Source organism: Thunnus maccoyii, chromosome 3 (assembly GCF_910596095.1).
Source record: "Thunnus maccoyii chromosome 3, fThuMac1.1, whole genome shotgun sequence".
In the NCBI taxonomy this organism is placed as follows: Eukaryota; Metazoa; Chordata; class Actinopteri; order Scombriformes; family Scombridae; genus Thunnus; species Thunnus maccoyii.
This window is the reverse complement of record NC_056535.1, coordinates 26,447,858-26,475,228: the sequence shown is the minus strand read 5'-3', so window position 1 is coordinate 26,475,228 and position 27,371 is coordinate 26,447,858. Positions and strand designations below refer to the sequence as shown.

Below are 27,371 nucleotides of genomic sequence, written 5' to 3'. Positions count from 1 at the left end.
CTTTGTGATGCTGAGAAGATGAAAGTTACATCATCAGTTTGACATTTAGAAGAACGTGTGTAGAATAACGGTGACCAGTTGAAACAGGAGCCTCTCAGGTTGGTCAGTGAGATTGCAGTTAAAATCGCTGCTGAATTATTAGATCGTTAATGAGGTGGCAAAAAAAGGAGGATAAGTGCTTGGATACAAGTGCTCTTTTTCTCTCTATTCATAAAACACAAGATCCTGTGAGTCACTCAGGTTGTCTAAATAGGAAGGCACTTCAATGGCTCTTTATTTGGCTGATGGGGGCTAATAACGGTGGATTGAGGTCACTGAAATTTGCAGAGTGACGAACCATTCTGAGCAGAGAGGAAATGTGGAAACTAATTGGTGTCTAGATTGCAGACTGATACGACGAAGCCTGTTTCAAAAATATGCAAAGCAGCTTTTACTTAAAAAGGACTAAAGCTGCGTTTTTACACAGAAGCCACATGAAGGTAGACGTGCCGTTTTTATGACTAATTTTAATGTGAAGTCATACTTATTAGCTGTCTAATTCCAATTCAAAGCAGATTGTGAGTATATATAGTGTGTTCATACTGGGAAAATGACAAAATTAAGTACACTCAAGAACGGTGTACTGTAGAACAATAGAGTGTGTCAATACACTTTACACAAAAGAAACGGCAGAGCTGCTCACAGCTGGAAAAAAATGAAACTAACTTTTGATGGTGGCAAGACAGCTCCAGGAACAACTCACATTTTTGGGAATACTACAAAGTGTGAAAACTACTGTTAAGATTAGTGTGTCATACATACTGTATACTGTTAAAAGTGTAGTATGGAATTTGGACGCAGCAATTTGACAATGACCACACTTTAAACTACACATGAAAAGGGAAAATACATGACGTTCAATTAGTCTAGTATACAAAAACCTTATGCAATATTCAAATTACTCTTATCTGCATTGTATTGTTGGAGATCTGAATGCTGCATGCAGAAAAAAGCAGAAACTGTTGCTGATATGAACACAAACAATGACACTGGCCTGAATGTGAAATACTGGTGTTTATTTGTTGGCACATTTATATTACAATCTTCAGTCTTCTCACACTGGTTTTATTCCACAGTCCCAAATGACAAAAGAGGAAAAGAAAGTTCCAGTGACACATTTACCTTGGAGAACACCGTTACAAGTATGTAACTTCAAGGCTGAGGTCAACAGCAAGTGCACGTGTGTTGAGTTTGTTATTCAATTGCATGTATTTTGTGTGGGGGAGGGGGGAGTAGCTTTTTTAACTGTGTTTTAAATCAATTTATAAATATTCAGGTCGTTCAATTAAGAAACTGGTCTGACCGTTGATGCTAAAGGAAACTTAACAATCCTCAGCTGCTAAGTGATGTGCTTTTAATATTTTTGCTTTGGCCACAAGGTGGGGCCACTTAATTGACATGGCAACACATATTTACACCATGACCTTTGGTAAAATAAGGAAGTGACTTTTATCTGGAGCCCCAATAATTCAATAATTCACAATGTCACATAAAAGAGCCAATCCTGATAGCAGATATGTCCAGGATCAAAGGGTAGATGTGTTAGCTTACACCTTAACTCCACATAACTAATTATGTGGAGACATTTACTTCATAAATTCCCTCCTGAACTCCAGCCTGATTTGCCTTATGACAGGGAACTGCCTGAAAATTTGACTTAGAAGGGAGCATTTAATTGAAAAAAGGTCGACACAAATCCTTATTGACCAAAGCCAAAGTGCATCCTCTGGCTGTAAGGGTGCTGTGTTAGCTATATACAAGACATTAGCTTGTCAATGACACAACAGATTAAAGAACAAACAGAAAATATGGATAAAGAACAAGTGGTTATTAATAATTCACTGGCTGATACTTGTGGAAATCCTCCTCACATTCACTTTGACAGTACCTGTCCCCCCACATCAAACTGCTAAGAGCTAACTGAATCATTGCCAATTACTCAGGGTTAGGTTTTGTTTTCGCCATATACAGGTTCTTCCCCCTCGACATCTAATTGCACATCTCGATGAAGACTGAAAGGTGTAATCGACATGTCATATGAAGTGCCAGGAAGGGCATCATAAACTAAGACTTTGGCCACCACACCTTTGTGGTACACAGCGATAAAATCAGTTCAAAGTCTCAATCTGTTGTGAAGGAGGATTTAGACTCCTTTCTCTTTTACTGTTATTCAAAACAAATCTGTCAATTTCAGTCATATCACAGGCCAATATGTGTAGAGTCTGTACAAAGCTCAATGACTAGCAAGAGAGAAAACCATGAAGAAAGACAGTCACCACTACTGTAGAGATCCTTCCAGCCCCTTTTCTAGGTTAGCTTTTTCCCTCCACTAGCTTAATATACAGTATCTTCACATGAAGATTTTCTCATATTTCAGGACAGCTGAATCAAGATACTGGAGTTTTCTGTCCATATTCAAAGTTAAAAAAAAAGACATCTACTACTGTACTGGACTGCACCTCTTCATCTTAACCAAGATTATACAATTATTCAACAACTACAGCTCTCATGAGTCTTCACCACAGACGCACGATCAAACTCGTCTGAGTTACAAGTGCTGACAAGGTTATGATTGATCTCTGTACAGTGACAAGATGCTCAATGTTTTCTTTTTTTTTAAGTTTGATGTTGCTATAATCAGTATTTTCTTATATTAACAATGGATCACATGACTACTCTGCAGCTCCACAGAGATATTTAACATCCTTCAGCTCATTGTTTTGATTTTCCGACCCTCGATTTTACTGTTTCGGTTCACTCTTCATGGCAGGCAGCTGTTTTAAGAGAAAAGGCTCAGATAAACTGACTGTATGTTACCTGTTCCAGCAACAAACAGCAAGACAAAGTTGGCAACTAGCTGGTGAACGTAGTAGAGCCAGGTGTTTTTCCTTCAGGAGTTGGTGGAGAGCAAAACAGAGAGAATAATGGACTTAAATTCAACAGGTGGATAGAAACTGGATTCCATATTGGTGCTAATGTTGCTCCGTATCTGCCAGATTTGAAAATATGCAACAGTTTTCCAATTTCTGATGCCCTTAAGTGGCCAAATCAAAACAAATAAGAAAAAAAACAAACAAAAAAAATCAATTACAAGAGGTTTAAATATGGACAAAAACCCACAGTATTATGCTTTAGCTTTTGAGAAAGTAGTAATTAACTAGTAACTAACTAGTGGAACAGTGGATAGCTTGAAAAGGACTTCAGGCCTGCTTATTTCTAAACCAGAGTAGTGGTTTGGACACTGCAGTTGTTCTTCATTTTTAATAGGTTGGCCAAAGAGGAGGAAGAAAAAAAAAAAAACAGTAATCCCTTACTGTTACAAAATTGTTTTGGTCTAAAAAAAAAGAAGGATTTTGAGAAGAATCTACAACAAACAGGCTCCTCTCTCACCCGCAAACACAGCCGCGATCCCAGTTCTTCAGCCTCAGATGTACTGTACGCTATCTCGAGAGAAAATTCCCAACAGCTCCGAAGCCAATGCCACAAGTTCAAACAAATCTTCCAGCCTCAGTTGAAATGACATGTAGCACTCACAGATGTGTAAGAAGGGTTTTGTCATTTGTACTCTCACCTTTGATCTATACAGAAATAAACAATTTACAATAAAAACCTCTTACATGCTATCTACAGCGCCTCCAGTTTCACAGTATTGAGCCAGCTGCCTCACGCCGACATCGAGGCGAGTGACGCAGCTCGGCTAAAGAGACTTTTGCCAGACGTTAGAGAGAAAAAAAACAAAACAAAAACAAACAAACAAACAAAAAAAAAAAACTAGTATCCAAAAGCATTTTACATGTTAAAAACGAGGTCTCAAACTGTACAAGGCTTGTTTGTTCTGCATCTTGCCAAAGACAGCATTATAGATTCCATTACTTTCAATGTCAAGCAGGTGTTTTGAGTGTTTTTGGGGATGCAGATTAAATACTACAGAAGAAAGGGTTTAAAAAAAAAAAAAAAAAAAAAAATCATGACCATAATGAAAAGTGCCCACTAAAGTCACCTGTGCTATGTTACAAACACAATGTAAACAATTGCTTTTAACCAAACTGAATGTGAGGAGTAAAATATGGAAATGGGTTTTAATAACTTAAGTGATATGTGCTGCATTTTGAAATTACAAGTCCATGATTTTGAAATTTACTACTTCTAACCCTCTCAGTATGTGGAGGAAGACTTTTAAGTCAGTCACAAGAAAGCATTTAAAAAAAAAAAAGAGAGAAACAAAAAAAAAGGGATTAAAAGGAGGTAAAGACACTGAGGAGAAAGGTGGTTCATTTTTACATTGTATGTTGACATTCTTTCACTCTTTATACAGTAAATATGCTCTGTTCGAGAGTGAAACTGTAGTGCTTGGCTAGCTTCCCAAATGAGAGAGAAACACACTTGACACTTGTAATTGAAAGACTACCGAGGGGCCGTATCCTTCTGATTAAAGAGACATCAAGAACCACGATAAGGAGCAAAAAAAATGAAGAGAATCCAAAAGACCCTACCACAAGTCTGTTGCACAGTCAGCATCGGGTCACTCCGGGCGAGTGAGACACAACATAACAGTGCTCATGCAAGACAAGTCACTTCCCACAATTCTGTTCATTCAGATACAGACGACATTTCCTATCCTTATAACAGGGGAGGGAGTACACTAATGGGCACATTCATTCACAGAAAAAATTAACTGAGAAATGGAGGAGACGTTAAAAAGACCACCAAAAGCCTTCAGCTTAAGCACTAAGTATACACTTTTACATTACAACAGTAAAAAGTAGTTCTTGCATTCAATAAACACCACGCTAAGGAAAGAGAATGAGGGGAGCGAGGGGACATTTCATGCAATTGTCAGTAAAAAGAAAAAAAGAGGGGTCAAAAATTACATTTACATTTACAAAGTGTTTCAGACTATTCACCCAACACTTGTCATCAAGTCTGTGCCATAGTTCTGGCACAAAGGAGTTGGCAAGGCAAACCATGTTATTGAGACAAAAAAAGAAGAGAGGAGAGAAGAGAAGAGAATAGAAGAGAAGAGAGAAGAGAAGAGAAATGACACAAGTAAGAGCGCGAGTGGTGGCGAAAGCTCCTGGGGGTGTCAGAGTTGTGGTTTTAGTTATCTGATACCCGAGACGGAGCTCTGATTGATGCTGTAGGTAGGGGAGAGGTCCCCACCTATCGTGGCCACCAAAGGTGTTCCGTTACTGGTCAGGCAACTCTCCTGGAGAGCCTCGAAGTAGGTGGCCTGCACAGGCTTGTGACACTGCAACACTTGTATGGCATCGTCTATTTTAAACCATTCCCTTTTTCTCCCTGTTGACAGAACAAGACACCATTGTGGAGCAAGTTAAGACATGTGAGAGACAACATGAGGAGAAAAAAAAAACAAGCATTATGAAAAAAAAAAAGAAAAATGTTTTGACTAATTATCTGTACTGTACACAGCAAAATCACAAGGGCAGAAACAAAGCTGGTGTTATAATCTACCCAAACAAACCTACAATAGAATCCCTAAACTGTGATATCACTGAGGCCTGAGAAGAAAAACGAAGGTTTTTAAAGCTACAGACGCCATGTGACTGCCTGAGAACTTTGTCCGTATGATCCCCCATTTTTGACAAGTAAACAAATGCTGTGCTTTACCAATGTTGACCGAGTCCTCCCAGTCCTCCAGCACCTCCGTTACAATAAGAACATAGACGTAGGTTCTGTGTTTCCTCTCTTGGTTCTGTGGGGGGGGGGAGAAGTATCAGATTTTCACTTCTCATTCACAAACATCCTGCAGTGTGTTGACATTTTAAGACGACAAAAAAAAAAGTCCATAGCAAATAGATGTCAGCTTACCTCAAATACTCCAACTAAACGACCTAAAGTCCCCTTCACACCGGCCTGAAAAAGAAATGAATAAAATGGTGAGCAGATACATGCCGCAGGATACAATTATAATGGACAACTTGAGACATTTCTTAAATATGAGGTGGAAGACAGGAGTGATTATAATTAACACTTGTACATCCTAATGCAATCTAATGGCCTGACAAACGCTACATTTTTGAAACCAAGGTGTTCTGTTGTCAGAGGTACTGATGTAATTGGTTGTTTTTGAGGCTGAAGTTTGTGTTGTGTAGTGGATTAAATTAAGGGCCTTTTCACACCTGAAAGTGTGGTTCATGTTTTTTTTTACATTATACACATTTGATCTGGTTAGTTTTGGTTTCACTTTGCAATTATGCGAGTGGATTAAAGAACTTTACATGACCTTCCTGTCCTGTTGCCATCACCTACGTGGTCTACATCCCCCTTATACTTGACAGTGACTGGTTTGTAAATGGGCGTGCGTCTGACTTAGGCGTGTTGTCAATTTGGCGGGTAGCTTTCTATCACAGTTTGAATTAATGGAGATATATATATATATTATATTATAGATATATATACACATGATATTATATTATTATACTATGTATACTACAGTTTCTTTATCTTCAGGTGGCATTGCTCTCCCGTCCTCTCATATACTCTCTCTCTTTCATTCTGGTTGGTATTTTTGTGAGTTTTTTCCAGTTGACTTTTTATAACGTTGTCGGACCATATTCCAATTAAAAACTCAGTCTCCTCCTCTCCCCCATGTGCTACCATGACTCATTTTTTTTCTTTTTCCATCGTGATAGCCTGTTGGAACTTCCTGTAATTAGTCCGAAAGTCTGAACCGTCCAAAAAATGTTTTTACACCACAAATGAACCGAAACCATGGTTCAGTTTGATCCGGACCGAGACCAACTCTTTTCGTTGGATCAAGGTTCGGCTGTCTGGTCCACACCATGGTCCAGGGGAGGTTTCACACCTGTAATTTTGGTTTAGATCAAACTGAAAAGTCTGGACCAAACAAGGTAGGTGTGAAAGGGCCCTACAGCGAAAGATTGTTTCTATCGCCTGCAAATGCCTTCAACCCCGTATCCTGGGCAACTGCAGACGCTTCCAAATAATGTCAGAAATATAAAAAAACACTCACACTTAATTTTAATTTGAATAAAAACTGAAATTACAGTCTGTGCTGCATTTACAGAATCCTGCTTTGTTAATTTCACACTTCACTGCAATTATGTCTAATTAAGCTAAAAGCAAGATAAAATGTGTTTGACAATCTAAATTGTGGAAACGCACATTTATATTCACCAAGATACAGTTGGAAATCAGGTTTTTTTTTAAATTTCAGGACCAATTGTAACTCAGACTACAGGTGCAATTATTGATCAATTTACCAATTATTTTCTTGATTTATTAGTCATTTGGTCTACAAAATGTAAAATAAAGTAAACAATCAACCAGAGCCCAAGGTCTTCAAGTGTCTTGTTTTGAGCAGCAAATTCTCACATTTAAGAAGTAAATGTTTGATATTTTTGCTTAAAAATGATGAAACACTTATCAATAATCAAAATAGTTGCTGACTGATTGTCTGTCAGTTGACTAATTAACTAATTGCTGCAGTTCTATATATTAAATAGCTGCAAAAACACATGCACACACCTGTGCTCACCTCATTTATCATTTACGTCACATACTGGCAGCATCTCAATGTTTTGAACGTCATGTAAGATCATATAAAAAGGTCAGAAACAAAACAAGGAAGAAACATTTTTTGCTAACAGTTGCTGTGACTCTCTTCCCATGACTCCAAAGTCACGCAACTGGAACAAATGGAACATTTCTTGCTGTTCATTACCTACAAACCATTTTTAAAAAACAAAAATAATCTCCAAGGTGGAATAGTAGGTCAGGTTTAGATACGGAGCCAGGCCGCTTGGTGACATCTTTGCAGCTCCTTCTTCTTCAGGTTCCAGTTTCAGTCTATAAATAAATGTTGACGCCATGCACTGTACCATGGACCATGTGTTGCACTCCTTGGGCCTTCAGCAAGATCATATGGAAGAGAACAGGCCCACCACTAGAAACCCCAAAGATGTGCCAGGGATTAAGTAATAGGCCAAAAGTCAACCTGTATGTTTTTATGAGATGGAAAATATCTCCCATCTCAAGCATCTGTGTAACTGATAAGACTTCTGGACATCATCTTGGAAGAGGATGTACAGCACTGCGGCTGCGTTACAACTTAAGCAATCCTATCCCGTGTCTTCGTCTCGAAGGGTTAGGGGTGTATGACTACTGGCGCTGTCGTTTTTTCGGAGTTCGAACTTTTGTTCGAACATGGGGAAAAATTAAATATTTGAGCTGTTCGAATTCAGAATTTACAGTCTATAAGTGCAACAGACCGTTTGAAGTAGTTTACCTTGTGATCCAGCGGAGGGCCTTCTTAAAATCCACTATCAGCTTGAGCTATTGCATGCTCTTTGACCTATCAGTAAACTAAACTCATAAATAAAAAGTGGAGAAGGACGCTAGTGAGCAAAGCCGTGCTAATCGGATAATAACGACACCGAAGCATCTGAGAAGTAGTGTGTGGAAGTATTTCGGGGTTACACTGTAGATTGCAAAATTACCAACAAAGATAAGGCTGTAAAAAGCTGCTGCCTTACTCTACAATGACAAGTCTGAGGACTTACCAGCTAACACGAGTGAGGCAGCGGAGGCATCAAACGAGTGGAGCGACGTCAGCTCTACAACCTGGTCTGACTGCCTACTTAAGACACGGAGCAATCTCAAGACACATAGGGCGGATGTATCTCAATGTTTTGAGCCACACAGGAAAATATAAAGACTATACTTAACGGTAAGACGCTCTCTCTGATCGCTGACGGATGGACATCGCTGGTCATATATATATGCTTATGACAGTCACAGCAAATTGCCTATTTCGGGCACATTATGATATATTTGTTAGTTTGAATTTGTTCAACTGACAATCACTCTTTGAAAAAGTGACAGACATAATGACTACAGCGCATGAGCCGAGGTTGTGGACAGCCAGAGGATCCCTCATTAACCTTTGGCCTGCTCCAGAGTGCTGTGTCTTCACTGTCATCGCTGGCAAGACTCCAAACCAATAAGCATAAGAAATCAGTCACCGCTCATATGGTCATCAGAATAAGCTTGTCAGGATTAGGATATGTCCTGTTACACCACCGTCCAATAAGAGGCTTAGGAAGGCAGAGTATGCGGCGATGCATGAAGCAAGTTTCTGAATGCCGCCTTTTAGGCCTTTTAACAAACCTCAGTAGTGATGTGACATTGCTTTTGACCCTGTGGAAATGTGTTGGCAAGCTGTAGTGTCCTGCAACCGCCAAAGCTACCGAACAGCAGGAGCCAGGATAAGAGATGATATCAGCATCAGTCAGTGTGATGGATCACACACAGAGAATAGGCTTTATATGGCCAGTGACCCGCCAACAACTGACAGCCGGGTGAGATTCAGTGTCTTCGGTGCCCTGTCGCCATTCTGTTCAAAAGGCCCGAGCAATGTACAGCACGTACACTGGAGGATAACTGATTTAAGGGATGCACACAGGCGGTATAAGCAGGATATTGATTTCCAATGAGCTTCAGAACTATTCACTAATTGCTACCTGTCCCTCAGCACATATATACACAAACAAAAAAAGCCATCTCTCAGAGGAAAAAAGGGGACTGGAGCACACCTATTAATTCACAGCCTTTAACTGCGCCTTCATCAGAGACACAGTAGTATGAGGACACAGTAGTATTGAAATGTTAGTTTGTTTGCACAATTAAAGGCTGTGAATTAATCTGTTTGCTCCAGTCCCCGTTTTTCTTCTGGAAGTTTGCTATCCTCGAGCTGAGAAGCACCTGATTCAGCTGCATTTTGCTGGAAGATGCGCAGAGAACCCTGTTGCAACAAAAAAAGCCACGTTTTGTCCTTCAAAATGCCTCAGTAACAGGCCTGCTGGTGTAAAAATAGAACTATCTGAAACCAATAAACAATGAAAGCTGATTTCTTTTCCTTCATTTGCCGTATCTGTGGGATTGGATAGTGCTGCAGTGCAACCACTGGGCAGCCAGTGTTCAATCTCAGTATGACCTCCTTTGACACCTAAACACTGCTTTGTAACATGATGCTGTGATACAGCTTACATGTTGCTAGGCTCTCTATCTCTGTCCATGCAAACAGGATGACGAAACGGGTTTTTGAGTACAAGGTATTAGGCCCAGTGTTAAATAGAGACATGATATAATAGAAACGAAATACAATACATCTTATAAGCCTACACTCAAACTAATTTGCCATGCTACAAATGGAAATCCATTCTCAGAACAATATTCCTGGCTATGAACTAAGTCTAGATGGCCACGTTTCACGTCCATGTTTCAGTAGTCAAAGAAAGTTTTCAAGAGCACAGTCTACATAGGAATGTTTATCTGACAAAGTGGGAATTTTGTAATAACATTTTCAAAAGGGACTTGCTATAAGGGCATATTTTATATACAATAATTATGCTGAGACTCAGTAACAGAACCAACCTCTTCACACACTTCTCGAGCTGCAGCAACATTGGGCTCCTCCTCAGGCTCCATTCCCCCTCCAGGTACTATCCACTTGTCAGGATGTCGACTGCTGCTCACCAGCAGCACCTGCAAAGCATCACAAACAACAGTAGTTACGCATAAACGTCTAAATGAATGTTGTGTGTAGGGCTGCAACTGACGATTATCATCATTATTGATTAATCTGTTGATTATTTTCTCAATTATTCGACATGTTGTTTGGTCCATAAAACGTCAGAAAATGGTGAAAAATCCCAATCACTGTTTCCCACAACCCAAAGATATTCAGTTAACCATTAGAAGACTAAATACACCAGAAAATATACACATTTGAGAAAATGGAATCAGAGAATTTGGACATTTTCTCCTTTAACGATTAATAGATGATCAGAATAGTTGCCGATTGATTCAAGAGTTGGCAACTTATCGATTAATCGACTAATCGTTACAGCTCTAATTGTGTGTGTTCACACTACTCAAGTGTTACTGCTTAAGCGTGATATTCAGTTAACTATGTTAGGCCCAAGAAGAGCTAAATGTGAGCATGTGACTCAATAACTACCTGTCCTCTACTACAGAAATCTATCATGACTATCACTGATCACATTCTCTGTATGGTTGCAAGCAGATCATACGAATGTTTCAATTACTGTGGTTTGAGTCAGTAAGTTTGCTTTTTTCACGGTGTCAACAAACTGCTGGAGAAAAGCTGAGGCTTGGCTGAGTGCCAATGTGGTAGACTACAGTCTCTGGTAAAAGTTTCTAGCTACGTGCTGGTCATACTGATGTGTTTCCTGTAATCAACAGCCCATGTTGTTCACAATCTGGCCCCTGCTTAAACCAGAATGAGGAATTAGTTTAGTCTCAACTCGTCTCCTCCCCTTAGGTAAAATGTTTCCACTACAAAGACATCTTTGTGCATGTTGTTGACTGGACATCAGCTTCCCAAATCGCTTCTGATCTCAACTAACCCTTTGCAGGCTACTGGGAGAGCGCAGGAAGGTAGCAACTGAGGCACATTAACAGTTGTACGTGTTAAAAAATATATGTACAAAACCAATCATGTTTAGGGTTTGTCTACAAGGATGTGCTGACTCTCCAGACTTTTGCATTATGAATATTAACGTTAAGTAAACAACGCAAAATACATGATGATGTAAGCTAACCGGGCATCACTTCCACTGTTGTCTTTTAGCTAAAGCTAGTTGCTAGAAGACACAAACAGTTACCTAGCGCCACAATTTCTCTGTGACATGAGCAGATTAGTTTTTTAGTCTGTCGCTTTGGGAAATTACATACTTATCTATATGTATCCAGCCGACTGCTCAAAATGATAAAGTCACCGCTCATCACAGCCCAAACTGTGGGCTGTGGCCGCTGGCCGAGAGCCGGCTACCCACAGCGGCAGCAGCAACACGGCTAGTTAGCATTAGCATGCAGCTAACAGGTTGATTCCAAGTGAAAACCATCTACACAGCTAAAGAGGCTTACATAACACTTGGGTAAGTACGAGCTAAAACTGACAATAATGTACAACATCTGCAGACAATACGAGACACTAAGAAACGAGTGAGTCACCGTGACCAGCTGGCATAAAAACCGCCGCTGTGTTGGTAAATATATTCATTTACAGACAGAGAAGACACTGAAAAGCACCCACGGCTGCTAATGCTAGCTTGGCCCGCCAGACTAGCGACATCCCCGGACTCACCTCCTCCTCAGCCTCGCTCCTGAAGCACAGACAGGCGGCCCGCTTCTTGTAGCCATCCCCGTCGTACGTCCGGGTTTGGTTTGACTTGAGCTTCATCATTTCGGGGGGCACAAAAGTTCAAAAGTACAAGCTAAGTTTACCACTTATAAAGATGATGGTTGTAGACGCAAAGTCCTCCTCCGGGGAAACCTCGGCGTTTTTACTTAAAAGAAATAACTTCTTCTTCGCTTCATTTTCACAAACCTAGGCACATCTACGGCACGGTCGCCATTACAAGAAGCCGTTACGCCCACGACGTAATTTAACCTTTAATAGCTCGGCGAGCGTAAGAAAATCACCTATCACACGTTGGAGAATTGGGGCAGCGGATCGGAGGAAAACGCAACACCACGCTCTGACTGGAGCGAGCCGGTGAAGGAAACTGGCACTTTTGGCTCCAACTAGCTTGCAACCGCCACTTGTTTGAGGCCGATCTAAATCTAAGTTTGTGCTAACTTACTTTGAACGCTTAAATGTGATGTTATTCATGCAGTATGTTGGTGAAATGGTCACCTGTGATGCGGGGGTGATTCATCAGTTTCAGCACCGCAGGTAATGGACAGCGCCAGCATGATCCTCAAAACTATTTGTGCTAAAATGGTTGGCTGTGTGATAAAAGACTTGTCTTATATACAGTATGAGTGAATTAGTGCTAACAGCTATTTAATTAAGCTATTTAATAATCAATAGGGGAGTGCAATACCTCCCTAAATTGGTTTTGATTCGATTAGGGCTGCATTTAGCAATTTTATTATTATTATTATTGGTTAATTCATTAAATTAAAATCACAAACGTTGTCATATTTAAATTTCTCGACCAAACAGTCCAAAATCAAAAGATATGTAGTGTAAAACAAGTACATAATCACGTTTGAGAACCTGGACATCTAGTCAATTAATCGATTTATCAATTGACAGAAAATTAATCTGCAATAATTTGATAATAAATTAGTCATTTTTCAAGCAAAAAAAAAAAAATCAAATTATGATAGGCTTTTAACTGTATTTCTGAGATTTTATAGACAAAACAGTTAATTGATTTTTCAAGAAAACAACTAGCAGATTAATTGATAGTTAAGTTAGCCTATTGTTAGTTGCAGCCCTATGATAGTTAATTAAGACTAACGTTAATAATCAGTAGGGGTGGGGACATCACAAAATTATTATTTTTATCTGATACCAAGTACTAACAGGACTAGAATATCAATACTGATACCAAAACTTTTTATTATTCAAACGTTGTAATTTACTATCATGTAGGGGTGAGTCAAGAGTCATGATTTATGATGTGAATGCATCATAAAATACTAAATAAGCTTTTCTATTTATTTTTCTCTGTTTCTGTTAATAAATTAATCAGAAGCATGTTAAAACACAAGGCAGTTTTTTAATGGTAAAGAAAAAATGTTCATGGTGTTAATTCTCTGAACTTATGAGTTCACACAACAGCAACTTTGAAATGAATAGTGCATGCACTGAGGAGAGTGTTCATGTACCCAGAACATGATTCAACAATCCTTCTCTATTTCACTTCAGTCTCCCTCCTTCTTGTATTCAGAAGACGTTTCTGAATCTTTGTCTTTTTATCCCAGAGGGTGCAAATCTTAAACTCATAGTAGAAATACAGTTTTTCGTCTTTGTCTAACACCTTCTTGCATTAGCCAACATTTCCACAGTGGCATACCAAATAATATGTACACATGTCAGTTTCCCAGATAATTTCTCCCACGACTGAAAGTGGATAGAGTATAACTATGACTTTTCCAATCCTATTTATTTGCTGTTTTGATTATTTACATAAATGAACTGGGTTATGACGTGATAAATTTGTTTATATTGCCAACTGCCATTTAGGCTGTTGTATATTATCTGTTTAAGATTTGATTGAATCAGAAACTGTGACTTCTCCTGCCAACAGAAGAACTATGACAACAGATTTTGCTAATAAGGTCCAGTTTATTCTGCCCTCACTACACACCAACCGCTTACAAATGATTTTTATTTGGAAAAAGTATTCTTAAAAATGAGTCACGTCCTCTGTAAGTCTCTACAACATCAATTAATAGAACTGTTGGATTACTGTAGATTTCCAAAATAATCAATACTTTTCTAAACAAAACCTTAACTGTACAAAGTAATATTGCATTGGAGCAATAGATCTACTCACCAACCACAAAACAATACTGACTAATAGTATTTGGCTCTGATATATGTGGAGAGACAGGAAGGGAGAGTATGGAGCTGCTGCTGCACATATGTAAAAAACAAAAAATAGTGATGCTTTGGAAAATTGACTGTCAAACAAATAAAAAAGTGAAAAAAACAACTTGTTTTTGCTAGACAGCACAATAATGTCCTATGAGACGAAGAACAAAGGTGCACTTTTGTAGAAAACTTGTTCTTCTTCAGAGTTCAGAGGACCAGAGAGAGCTCAGTCACCATGCTGTCGATGCACTTCCCATTTATTTTACTGGGGCAGATAGTCAGCTGTAGATCAGAACCCTTCCATGTCAATCAAAGTGTTTTCTGTCCGACAGTGTCATGAGATACAGAATGTAATCTAATGACATCAAAACACATGTGTGCAGTTAAGTTGAATTGGGGAAACAGCAGACACATAACTGTTAACCCCATAAAGCATTAACAGCTTTAAAAGCAAACAAACTAAAAAAAAAAAAGTCCACTTAACATGCACTGGAACCTGTCAGCATAATTATTTCAACTTTAAAGCCACAATAGCTTAAATTTTACTTTATTGATTCCTTTTGTTCCATTGTTCATTTTATTTGTGTCACTTTAATGCTCCTTTCATAATCTATTTTTATCCTTAAATCCTGTTTGTCTTTTTTCTGTTGAGGTGCCATTACTTTTACTGCTGCAATAATTCAATCTCCCACCAGGGATCAATACAATTTCATCTTATCTTATTTACCTATATTCCCTCTCGGGTTTCTCTCCACAGATGCTGATATTTTGAAGTGTATCTTACCTTCCTCTTACCACATCTCAGATGGCTCTTCATTAAAGCAAATCCCATACTTTTCCCATCTGAAAACAGTTTTGTGCCAAAAAACAGAAATCACTATTTTCCAAGAACAATAGCTACTGTTACTACAAGTGATTCCTACTGATATTTAAAGAGATTATTTCATTATATATAGTATATTTTTAAGAAAGATGTATATTTTAGTATGACTCAACATTTGGCAATGGCAGCCTTTACAGGTATGGACATACAGGAGGCAAACATAATATTACACCTACAGTACAACGCAATTGCAACTTTACACAGTAACTGCAATAAGACCTACCCTTTGATAAGTTTATGATGCACAGTTTTAGTTGTGTGTTTGTTTGTGCATGGCTGTGTGTGGGTGTGTCTAAAATTGTATCATATTTTTAAATGAACACATGTCCAACGAAGCTTCAGCAAATGTTTACACTTTATGCCCCAGCAAGTTTGAACTCATTGCAAGGCGTTACAGTCAGCAGGTGTTCGTGATATTATGTCTACCGCTCACTGTGTGTTGCTGAGATGACGCCAGTTATATCACAGTAAAAACATTACAAGATACAGGAATGAAAAATGCAATTAGTTGGATGTGTTGCCCTGGGCCAGATGTGAGCAGTAAATATGAAACACTAACATGTAAACATGATTAAACTACAGTAATGATAAAAAATATTTTTGGAAGAAGGAGTCAGGAGTCAAGCCAACATGTTCTCAGTTGCAGGAAGAGACTGTTTCAGTTGCTGTAATTATACACAGTCCGTGCTACCACGGTTTAACTGTTTACCATGGGCTTAGATTATCATTGGGAAAACATAATATAGAAGTGTAGAGATGACAGTCTGTTTGGTAACAAACATGCGACAAAACAACCTACACGAAGACTTGCTGTAAAAGTATATTCATATCCTGTTGGCAGCGAACAAGTACACAAACTTGCAAAGAGGACGGAGCACTTTGCAGTTATGACTTTATTCCTTAAACTGATGTTTCAGCATCAATGTGCCTTCTACAGAGCTTAAAAGACAAAACTAAATCACATATATATGAAGCTTCTGGCACACATAATGGACTACATTCATATCCTGTTTTGATGGAAAGTCAATTTCAGAGCTGCAATGATTAGTCGCCTAATGGATTAGTCGATTGACAGGTAATTAATCACCTATTTTGATTATTGATTAATCGCTTTTAGTCTTTTGTTTCTCTTGTTCCAGTTCCTGCTTGCCTTACCCTATATCTTTTGGTTGTGGACTGTTGGTCAGGACAAAACAAGGCATTTTAGGTTGCAACATGGGCTTTGGCAAATAGTGATTGACATTTTTCAGCATTTTCTGACATTCAGTAGACCAAATGACTAATCATGCAACTGAGAAAATAACCAACTGATTAATTTATAGTGAAAATAATCATTAGTTGCAGCCCTAATAAAGTGTTTAGATTTAATTTGATCTGAGCAAAAACATAATAAAACTTAAACCATATTAGATCTATTGGTATGTTTTTATTTTGAAGTCACATGTTGCAAAGGCGAACTGTCGAATACAGATTATCAAACGGTCACGGATGTTAACACGGCAAGAAAAAAAAAATCCCCTTGTGTGTTTCATCCTGTGTTCTCTGCCTCGCTCTCCTTTCAGGAGGATGGGAAGACGCTTTACGCAATTAAACATATCTGTATAGGGTCATACTCAAGAGGTTGCACTTTCACTATCTGCAGTTGCTATGGCAACACATTCTCTTTGCAAGTCTCTGGTGAGCCATTCACATGCAGGAGCAGAGAGACAGTCCCCATCATGTCCAAAAGAGGGCGCTCACTTCTTTCAGTAAACAAATAGTATATGAGCTGAGGTTTTTAGAGAGAGTGTCACTCAATTGTAAAAATCTTTTGAATTATTCATAAAACCATTGACATTCTAGTAAATATTTGGTCATAAGGAACCCCCTCATTTGATTTTGACATTGTATACCTCTATCTACTGTGTATTATATACAACATGCATTGCTTGTCTGTGATTAAGATATGCATTGGAGAGTGCCCTGTTCAAGCCACTGTGAATGTTTTTTGCACCTTTCCGTCACATTTTTGGCTGGACTGCAGGGGTCCATGACTGACTGAATGACTGACTGACTGACTGACTGACTGTCTTGTTTCGGTCGTTTCCGTGTATATCAATTTTGTGTCGTTTGCATATGTGTAAACAAATAAAACTCAAAAAATCAAATCAAATCATGCTTTGGAGGGCAGTGTAGACTTGCCTGCACCCGCACACTCAGCTCCATATTGAAACTATTTCTTTTCTTTTATAAGACAGGTCAAAGGACATGATTCATGTGTGGTGAAGTTCCTGATACCAGAGGGTTTGCTAATTAGTTGGTATTTGTAAGACTAGTTGAACCAAATAAACAGGGATGGTGGCTGGACTTCTGAGGGGGCCATGGCACTCAGATGAAACTGCTCATCAAGCCCGTGGGGCCAGCCAATGTAGGTTACTCTTAAGCAGATTCAGTGTAGATAAAAGGCCTGTTTAAGCAGCTGAGGATCTGCTCTTTTCTTGGCTGAGGGTAGGATTCAAAGTTTAAAGAGTACAGTACATTAAGTCAGGGTTAGAGATTGGTGTCAGCTGTCTGAAGGCTCAGTAGATCTATGACAGCACTGCCTGATACCAACTCCAGGGCCAAAACATCATTTAACATTAATACTAGGCTTCTGTAGGAATGCTCACAGTGCTTTTGACCCATTTCACCATGTGTATTGACATATACTGTATATGTGTGTAAAAGTGACTTGACATGACATCCAAATCATTCAGAATGGTTTTGGCAGCCCTGAACCAGAAAATATGCCTTTCACATTAACTGGCACACAACACCTGAGTCTAAACTATGTTAACCATTTAGAGTGAGGAGTAAAATAAGTAATATAGAATCAGACGGATGGTTTTGATCTAAAAATGCTGCTTACATAATGCTGAAAACTGGGGAGAATTTCAATCACGTTTCACAAATAACATACCAAAACAACATCAGCCATGTTGGCATAACCACATATTTTCCAATTCCTTTTAAACTGTATGAATACTACTAACTAAACATACATTTCTATATGTATGCATATATAAATAAAACTGTTATACCTGCATTTGCAAAGGATTAGTATTCAAAGATCCCCTCCAGACATGTTTTAAGACATAAAAATACTCTTCTTGGAATAATAATTTGTGTCTGCTTTTGGTAAAATTACACCCACTCATTCTCTCTCATTGAATATTCAGGAATCTATATGGATATGCAAATATTTTTAATTTGCAAAAGTAAAAATACAGGACAAGATGTACCCACTGAAAAGTCTATTCTCAATGTTGCAAAATTGCAAAAGTTTTAAAAATAATGCCATGATTAGTTTTTATTTATCAATTAACTTCATAAAAAGTTCAGTAAACAGAAGAAACCTAAATGTAATTAATATTTGGTGTGAACATGCTGTGCCTTTAAAACAGCAGCAGTCCTCCTTGGTAAACCTGCACACAGTTTTTCAAGTTACTTGGCAGGTATGTTGTTCCTGCATCTTGGAGAACTTGCCACATTTCTTCTGTGGATTTATATAATCCCAGGCTGACTTGATGATGTTGAGATCAGGGCTCTGTGGGGACTATACCATCTGTTGCAGGACTCCTTGTTCTTCTTGTTGCTTAGTTCTTTATGACTCTGGCTGTATGTTTGGGGACATTGTCATGCTGCAGAATAAATTTGGGACCGATGTGACACCTCCCTGATGATACTGCATAATGAATAAGAATCTAAAAAACTAAAGTGCCTAAAACTTTTGCACAGTATTTTATGTGCACTGGAGGTTTCAAGTTTCCACGACTGGCTCCAAACTAGTTGTGATGTCATAAAATCATACTCGTAGGTAAACACATTAAACTGAGATTTACACAGAGAAACTTTCACTTCTTCAGCTCTTGAATGTGAAAACAAACTCTGCACATACATCATACTGCACCATGAAGCTCAAATATCCAAGTGATGTAACAACAAGCAAAACATGTTTTTGATTGGAAGGGGACTTATTATTGTAAAATTGTAATTTTGAAGTTATGCTACAGCTTGTAATACTACAGAGACTTCCTGTTTCCATAGGTAAGATAATGGCTTTTAACTGGATGGTTCCTATAGATGATTTCTAGCAACCAATTTTCACATTACTAAGATTTTAACTAGCTAAGACATTCATTAGGTTGTTCAACCAGGTTATGTTCAACCAGATTTAGTAAACCACTAGTTTGAAACTAGCTAATACTTGCTAAGAACTTCGGAAGGATTTCACACTTAATATTGGATTTATAAATAGCTGGTGCAACCGAATGCACCCTACATCAAAGGTCACTGTTTTGAGTGAGGTTTGTTTTTTGAAGAGAGGACATTAGAGTTCTAAAAGTGTGAAAAACTCACTTCTTGGAATATTATATTCTTAGTTCAAATCCAGAGTGTGATTGTGACATGGACACAGCATCTTGCAAGCAGTCACAGCCAGAGCTTGACTATAACAAAAGCAAATGAGCAGGGAGATCAGGCTATAGTGCTATCTCTTAATATGGCAATCCCTGTGAAGATGTACGACACACGACCAAAGGCCATGCAGCGGCTGAGGTTTATTTAATTGAAGACTGCAAAGATATTGGCAACATTAACCTTTTGAGCACCTTTTTTCTCCAGGTAAATATACACGTTAATGACTAAATAAGCAGGAGATTGTGTTGTTCTGCCCAAGGCCAGAATAGATTGTGCTTGGTTTCACACACAAGAGAAGCGTGTTGTGATTTTCTGGGCTTAAAGTGACATTGCCCCCTTTCTCCATATAGTAGCCTTTGCTAAGACGTATTAATAAGTTTTTATAATATAACATCATTAGTTTCTTATATAGAAAATTGCACAAAGTCAGATTTTATTGAATTGTATGAAAAAAGGCATTTAAAGATTTATACTCATCTTTCTTGTCAATCAGAAAATGTACTTCAGATGAAACACAAATGACCTGTACTGGAATATTGAATGAATGTATGTCTCACCACTTTTATCAGCTATAGTTTGCTTATATCAGCAAAAGTTTGGATTAAAGTATATTAGCCTGATTTTAAAAACTGTATTTTATATTTTAAAGCAGAATGCCTCATAGCCTATGGCTGGCTTACAGCAGTGGTTCTCAAACTTTTTCACATCAAAGACCCCTAAACTGACACAAATTAGACCATAGACCCCATCTAATAAGATTTTTGCTTTTAGATGTTTTATTACAGAAAGTGTGTGAAGCCCATGACCAAAATAGTCATACATCCTGTCATTGTGTTACTTATGGATGGAATTATAGTGAAGATGAATTATTCACGTTTTTGCTGGGGACCCCCTGGAAACCCCTCAAGGACCCCTGGACCCCACTTTGGTAACCACTGGCTTATAGTGTATACTTATTAGGGTTTGTTGCAGATCTCACATGGTAAACCATTTCAGATATTTAAGGATGTTAAATGTTATAACCACTAGGGGCTGCTGTTATGCTGGTTACAACCGGACCAAACTCATATCTCTAGAGACATTCAGCAATTCAAAAATGGATGTATGTAATAACAGAAAGATGCATGGGTGAATAAAGTATATCATTAAAATATGAGAACAAATCTTGCCATTATCAGTTATACAGGCTGATTTACTAAAATGCATCAAAAGACTCCTGTGTTCCTCCCATGTCTGTGCCTCATGGATGACACCAGTATCATGCTTGCAACTGGACAGATGTCTGTCACAGTAAATCAGGTAACTCTCCCCTGAGCAACCATGTTTTTCCTTCATTGAATTTCAGGGTCACTTCAAGATGTTACCAGATCCTACAACAATGACTAGAAAGTCAAATGGCACACAAGGGTTTAGCGAGAAAAAGTGGAACGAGTATGCTTCCACTCTACTAAATACATACCTACTGAAAAATGTTTCAATCAAAGATGCATTTAACATCCATTTACTGTACTCAGTTGTCCTGTTGGCATGCTTATAGAGACATACTTGGCTGGCACCTTTTAATCCCAACCACCTCCAACATATTGCTGTCCTATTATAGACAGTAATTTAGAAAGATTGCTGTCATGAGTATATAATTCTTTCTATTTTCCAGTTGCTATTTTAATGGCCATATGGTATGGAAAAATAAGATGAACTTTGATACAAACAGGAAATTAGGCTGTTTGTTCTATAAATAAATCAAGAAACAACACAACAGGGAGGCACAAACCCGCTGTACTCAATTTATCTAAAAATAATCCATTTCATGGTTTTCATGAATGGGATTTAAGGGTGAATCCTTTCTCTACATTTTCTACCCTGAGCCTCACTTGGTCACTTTATCCTACAGCTTTATAGTGGCAATAACATCTCTCTTAGTAGTAACATTTTTTACTGTTCACAAGAAGAACCCACAGTAATGTAATATAGTCGGTCTCAGTGTTTGTGAGAACTCTGCAGATGAAATGTAATACATTTCCTTGTGCACACACAAATTGCACTGTAGCCAGTCTCTTATATAAAAAAAAAGGTTTTAGAGTTCAAAGGTTACACCTGTGACAACTGTCAGCCAGCCAGCATTTCAAAAAATACATCACTCTCACATGGAGCATATGGCCAATCTGTCTGTCCCGGCTGGCCTGTTTCATCTTTGTAAAATATTGCTTCAAATAGGCAGTGACAAACTGACTCATTTCTGTGACTCCCAACTTGTGGGTGTGTTAGACCGTCAGAAGCTCAATTTTATCTAATCAAATGTCAGCGGATAGTCAGTATACCCCCAGAGTTCAATATTGGATGACACAGACCCTGATGAAAAGCTGTGAGACGCAAACATCAGATTTTGTTCCAAATATAAGATTGTTTATGTGATACTGAAGGACTTCCATGTCTGCTCCTTCTTTCTCACCATCATTGCTATTCTTTATTAGCAAGTTTTTAAGGCAGCTCTTCGGCAGTTTATTTAAACATTTGGTCTGGGAAGCGAGTTATTTAAGACCTAATTTGTAAGCCTTGGAAAAAGAGGCGAAGGGGAATGAGCGAGTGGACGAAACTACAAAAACAGGTCAGAGCTGTCATAAGCAGAGGGTCACTGTAAATCATACAAATGCTGCAGGAAAACTGGCCTTTAATGAATGCCATCAATAAATAGAAAATCTTGTGACCTCAGAATATGAATTTTGAATAATTCCCATTATGTATCCATGAAATGAGAGACGTCTGGGGGCAGGTGATTATTCCTCTGTGGTTAGTCGTTTTCACTGGGATTTTCACTACTGACTGGAATTAACATGGCTTAAATTCTCTCCGCCCCATAGCTAATTGAAACAAGTAATCTCCAGAGTTTGCCTTGCACAGAGGGACGAGGGGGGGGGGGCTCAGCGGCGTAACATGTTATCCTTAGAGCAGACACGTTCAACAAGACCGTCTTGCAGTGCATTGCAGCAGAAAGCAAAGCAGGAATGGGTCTCCTGGTGGAAATAACTTTTGTATCCATTCTCCACAGCTAAATAATTCACTTATTATGCTAACCATGCTAAACAGAAATAGAACACTGTTTTGAGGAGCTGACAGATGGAAGAGAGCTGGTGCTTTGTGGGGTAATAAAGAGATGTAAAACACCCTGTTCAATAATGTGCACAAGTTATCACTGTGATTTTTTTGCATGACTTATAGGATCCCCCTGACATCCCACAAGACTGTCAGTCTAGTCGTGTAGCTGGAATTTGCTGCAGCAGAGGTGGGGATGAATATTCAGAAGCTCAGCTGCCTCCAAGGCCTACAGAGACATGACACACACACCCCTCCAAGGACCCCCAACCCTCCCTCTTTCTCTATACACATACACACACACACACCCCTCCACTTTCCCTTGATGTGGTGGAGTCAGTCCAACACTCCACAGGTGTGACCCACTCAGACCTGTGAAAGCCTCCACACACCACTCAGGCCTGTGATCAGGAAGGCAGAAAGAGCAGCTGCGCATATACAGGAAGCAAAGGACAGAGTTATCACCATGAGCCATCTGTAATGGACATCATGGGAAATGAATCAATCCCTCCTTCCATGACTGGTTGCGCTGATGTCACAGTTAAACTGATAGATGAGGAAGTTGTCTCCCCACAAGACACTTTGTGGACTTTTGAAGGTTAATAGCCAAAAGATGGGTCCATCAATCGCATTAAAGTCTGAAATAATAACACCCCATGCTTGGTTTAAAACTAATTTCTCGCTGTTTTGCTTGATGATGTTGGACATATATAGGCATGCCGTGGACATGATTCTATATACTCTGCTGCAGAATGTGGCTGGTGTCAGTCATTGAAACACACACACACACACACACAAACACACACACACACACACACACACACACACACACGTAAAACCCAGCATCTAGATTGAGTTTTAGCACTCAATGATTGGACTTGATATGTTCGTCATGGTCTACGCACAGCATCCCGAGCGCTTTGAGACTCAGCATGCTGCATAAGCTGCGCAACAGCACCTGTAACGCCTGAGCCGACCCAGAAGCCTCATATCTGAAATAACCATATCCTCTGTTGGCACCGTTGAAATTGAATTGATTGCGCGTTATCACGTTGCAGATAATCTGATAGTCACATAATATCATTAGACTGGACAGTAGACTATTAATTGTTGCATCGTGTCATAGCAGTCTAAATGATCTGGCAGCATACATTTCTCCTAACAAATAGAGTCATTAACTGCCCTAAATAGTGAGACATTTTAAAAGCATGTGTTCAATTAGATTTAACTGTAAGTGACAAAAATACAAAGGGAGGTAATGTGATCGTCTGTGCTTGTTTGACACTTCACAGAGGAAAATAAATGAAAACCCTACACTGAAGTCTGCTGAAAGGTAAGACAGCAGGCGGCCAAAACGACGTTAAGATTTAACAAATGGAAGTACAGGCTTTATATCACACTTCGACTATGCAGGCGCTGCCAAAGCGCCGGTGGTATGATACTACATGCTGTAATCTGGCATTCACACCTTTTCCCCTCATTCATTGATGGTGCATTTCTTCCCTGATAAAGGCGGTGTGCCGCGATGCGTTTAACATCAGTCACATCCAGAGCACGCGGCGCATATAGTCTTTCGTCTATCAGCTGGAAAGTGCTCTCGCCTCGGGTGTGGGATCTCCGCTCTATTATCCCGTAAAAATCTGATCCCATCTTCGCAGGAGCAGTATTAGTAAGTGGCCCTGCTGGACGTACCATTTATTTCCCATTCTCACACAACCCAAAGTTGGGACTTGAGACTTTCAGCTCCACTTTTTCGTGGACAGCGCTCGCAATGATTTTGGAGATCGAGGCAGCCTCGAAATGCGTGTGGATTCCTCTTGGATACTACTCAGAAACAATGTTTAGATTTTGATTTTTTTTTTTTGAAAAGCCAGAATTGCTCAGGACATCCCCTTTCACGTATTGATAGACCCAACAAGATACGATTTTTGCCTTGGATATGGGTCACTTCTTATAAAAGGATTCTTCGTGGGCAGGAGAAAGGGGTAAGTACAGCTACCCAAGCTGCAAAAATGGGTCATCTCAGCAATCAAATATTTAAAAAAAACGTCGTTATATAAATTTACATAAGTCTTAAGGCGAAATCAAAATTGGGGTGCATGCACGCAAAAACATGGCTATTTCTTGCAACTTGCATATTTCAGCGCTGTGTAATTCTTCAATTAATTAATCGCTCATAATGTTATCACAGTTTTGAAAAGTAGATATCTGTATTGCTTATAACAAGGAGTGCAACGCCCAGTACTGTAGGTGCATTGATTGTTTTTACGCGTTAAGGCGCAGCGTTTTGTGTGGAGCTCTGTGCCTTGCTGCGCTGCAGAGGCGCCTGAAGTCTCCCAAAATATGATAAAAGAATGACTCAGTCTCAAAACTAATGGAGCTACAGGATTTTAATGCAATTACAGTTACAGCTTTGAAAGCACACATTCGACCAAATCACGGACAATTCTTTTCTTCAACACAAGACAATCGAGTTTGACTCTGAATGCCAGTAACAGGATGCAAACAGCAGCTTCTTCATTCCCAAGCTCCCCCACATTTATCTCATCTCTGCCTCTCTCCGTGTCTCCCTGTCAGCCCCGAAACAAGTTGAGTCACGTAGGGAAGCACCCTGGCTGGGTGGTGTTTTGCGAGTGTGTGGTGGGGTGGGGAGTTGGAGGGGGGTGGCGGGCGGGGGGGGGGGGGGGGGGGGGGGGGGGGGGCAAACGGTGTGTGAACCATCGATTGTCAGTCACTGTGCTGTGCAGATGTGCAGCCTCCTGGCGGTGAAAGCCAAGCTGGAGACAGTGGTAGAACTGCTGATGTGAGACTGCTACTGTGGACCCCAGAGCAAACTTTAATGGGTTACTTAGGCATGCATGGTTGTTACTTCAAGGCCATTATTTTGTTGACAGGGGTGTATATTATGCTTAATTTGCATGTACACGGGTTGTCCGTGTGCATATAAAACAAGGCTGGAGGTAGTGGTCAGTGATCACAAGAAAAGCAAAGATACCTGACATGCAAAGACACCATGGTATTAATACTGCTTCTATACTATTACTTGTTAATACTGCTTGGGCTTCTCCCTCAGGCCTTTTTGTGGGCCCGGAGATTAGCTTTGTGTTATCTTACTCTCATAGCTTCTATTCATGGTGGGGGGCTGGTATGATTGCAGCCAAATATGCCATTGTCTGCATTCCCTCTGAACTTACAGCCAAGAGGGGAAATGTTCCTTATATCAGTGGGTAATTATCTAAAGAGTCTGACTCAGCAATAGAGAGATTTTTAATTCAATCTCGTCCAGCCTCCGAGCTCCCATGAGATAGATTTTATGTCTTACGTTGGGTTATTCTTGTTGGCATGTTCTTCACAACTGCAGTGACTGATAGCCTACCTGGATCTAGCTACAAAGTGTACTTAAGCATCTCCCCCAGAGAGAGATTGAGAGGAATACTCTGTGTGTAGATTGTAGCTGGCTGAGAGGCGCAGGGCTTATTCAAACAGCCTTAGATTTACTTTTCCAAGCTTTGCCTGGCTTATCTTGTCCTTCGAGTTAGTTTAGCAAGTGCAGACTCAGCATAAGACCCCTGGTTTGCCTGCTGCTAAGTTCTCTTTAATATGTCATGGGCCAGAGTGTAAGCAAGATATTGTAACATTGCCTCATTCTGTGTTAAATAATACACGAGAACACACCAGCATCCTGCAGATTAGCCTACCCAGTGAATACAAATGCTTCTTTACATTTCATTTTGTTGGCAAAGGGTTCATATAATGAACACATCACATTCACTTGATGGAAACCATGATGATCAAAGTGATTGAAACCATTCCAAGGGGGGGGCTTGATCCTGTTCACTGATCTGCAGAGAGACTCTCCACTATCCACATCTTTTACTGTAGCTGCAGCGTGGATCCAAGAGCAAGACTGCAATAAACAAACGTGTGCACTGTTTCCCAAAACAGACTCGTGGTTAAATTCCCGATAGACCTCCGTTGTTCCCTTTATAAAGGTTTGTGTTGGAAATGGTAGATGTGTGTGCGCAGTGTATAGAGCCCAGGTTCCAGCTTCTTTCTCCTCCCGGCAGACGCCATCTGCTCAGTGGGGAGGTTTTCCAAACAATTCCATAGTAAAGAAGGGGGGAATAAGAGACATGGCTACACTACAAACACAGCATGCTCACTCTTTTTTTCTATAAAATAAAAAAGAAAGCAATACAGGTCACTTAATCTGACAGAAAAAAGGAGTAAATACCTAAATAAATACATAACTGAATAAAAATCCCTGCACTAATTCACGCCCTCATGTTTCATTTGCACATGTTTGCATGCACACACACACGCATATACACACATACAGTACATGTACAATGTCCCCTTTCATTGGAAATATCCATGAGTTGATCACATGTGGTTGGCTTTTTTTTTTTTAGCTTTTAGTGGACTCTGTCCTAAGCTTCTGAGGTCAGATTTTTGTATTTTATATGTTTATGGTGTATAAATTTCATTCCCCAGATGACCCATGACCAAAGTCTGTGATCTCTGAGC

The 27,371-nt window shown here is 39.4% G+C and overlaps 2 protein-coding genes and 1 long non-coding RNA gene across 3 annotated transcripts in view; 2 read left to right on the top strand and 1 right to left on the bottom strand.

Moving 5' to 3' along the window:
- Positions 1-1,034: 1,034 nt before the first annotated feature.
- On the bottom strand, positions 1,035-12,757 carry nudt3b (nudix (nucleoside diphosphate linked moiety X)-type motif 3b). The gene is made up of 5 exons (XM_042405509.1): positions 12,191-12,757; positions 10,456-10,566; positions 5,869-5,913; positions 5,668-5,752; positions 1,035-5,337 (listed from the first exon to the last, which is right to left on the bottom strand). The coding sequence occupies exons 1-5, from the start codon at positions 12,287-12,289 to the stop codon at positions 5,141-5,143; spliced, it is 537 nt and encodes a 178-aa protein (XP_042261443.1). The 5' UTR covers positions 12,290-12,757; the 3' UTR covers positions 1,035-5,140.
- On the top strand, positions 11,783-23,501 carry LOC121892889. Its single transcript, XR_006094847.1, has 2 exons — positions 11,783-11,981; positions 22,971-23,501. It is a non-coding gene; the product is annotated as an uncharacterized LOC121892889 (long non-coding RNA).
- Positions 23,502-24,446: 945 nt separating this feature from the next.
- LOC121894572 (metabotropic glutamate receptor 4-like) overlaps positions 24,447-27,371 on the top strand; it is a 167,380-nt gene continuing 164,455 nt past the window's right edge. The window contains exon 1 of the mRNA XM_042407267.1: positions 24,447-24,829. The gene's annotated coding sequence lies outside the window, so the exon portion shown is untranslated. The remainder of the gene's footprint in view (positions 24,830-27,371) is intronic.

Bases quoted from the DNA above. Each gene is read 5' to 3' on its own strand.
- nudt3b (XM_042405509.1), bottom strand. From the start codon at position 12,289: ATGATGAAGCTCAAGTCAAACCAAACCCGGACGTACGACGGGGATGGC. The intron at 5,914-10,455 runs GTTGGTTCTGTT...TTTCTTTTTCAG, and splicing joins CTCGAGAAGTGTGTGAAGAG to GCCGGTGTGAAGGGGACTTT. The intron at 5,753-5,868 runs GTAAGCTGACAT...CCCCCCCCACAG, and splicing joins GTTTAGTTGGAGTATTTGAG to AACCAAGAGAGGAAACACAG.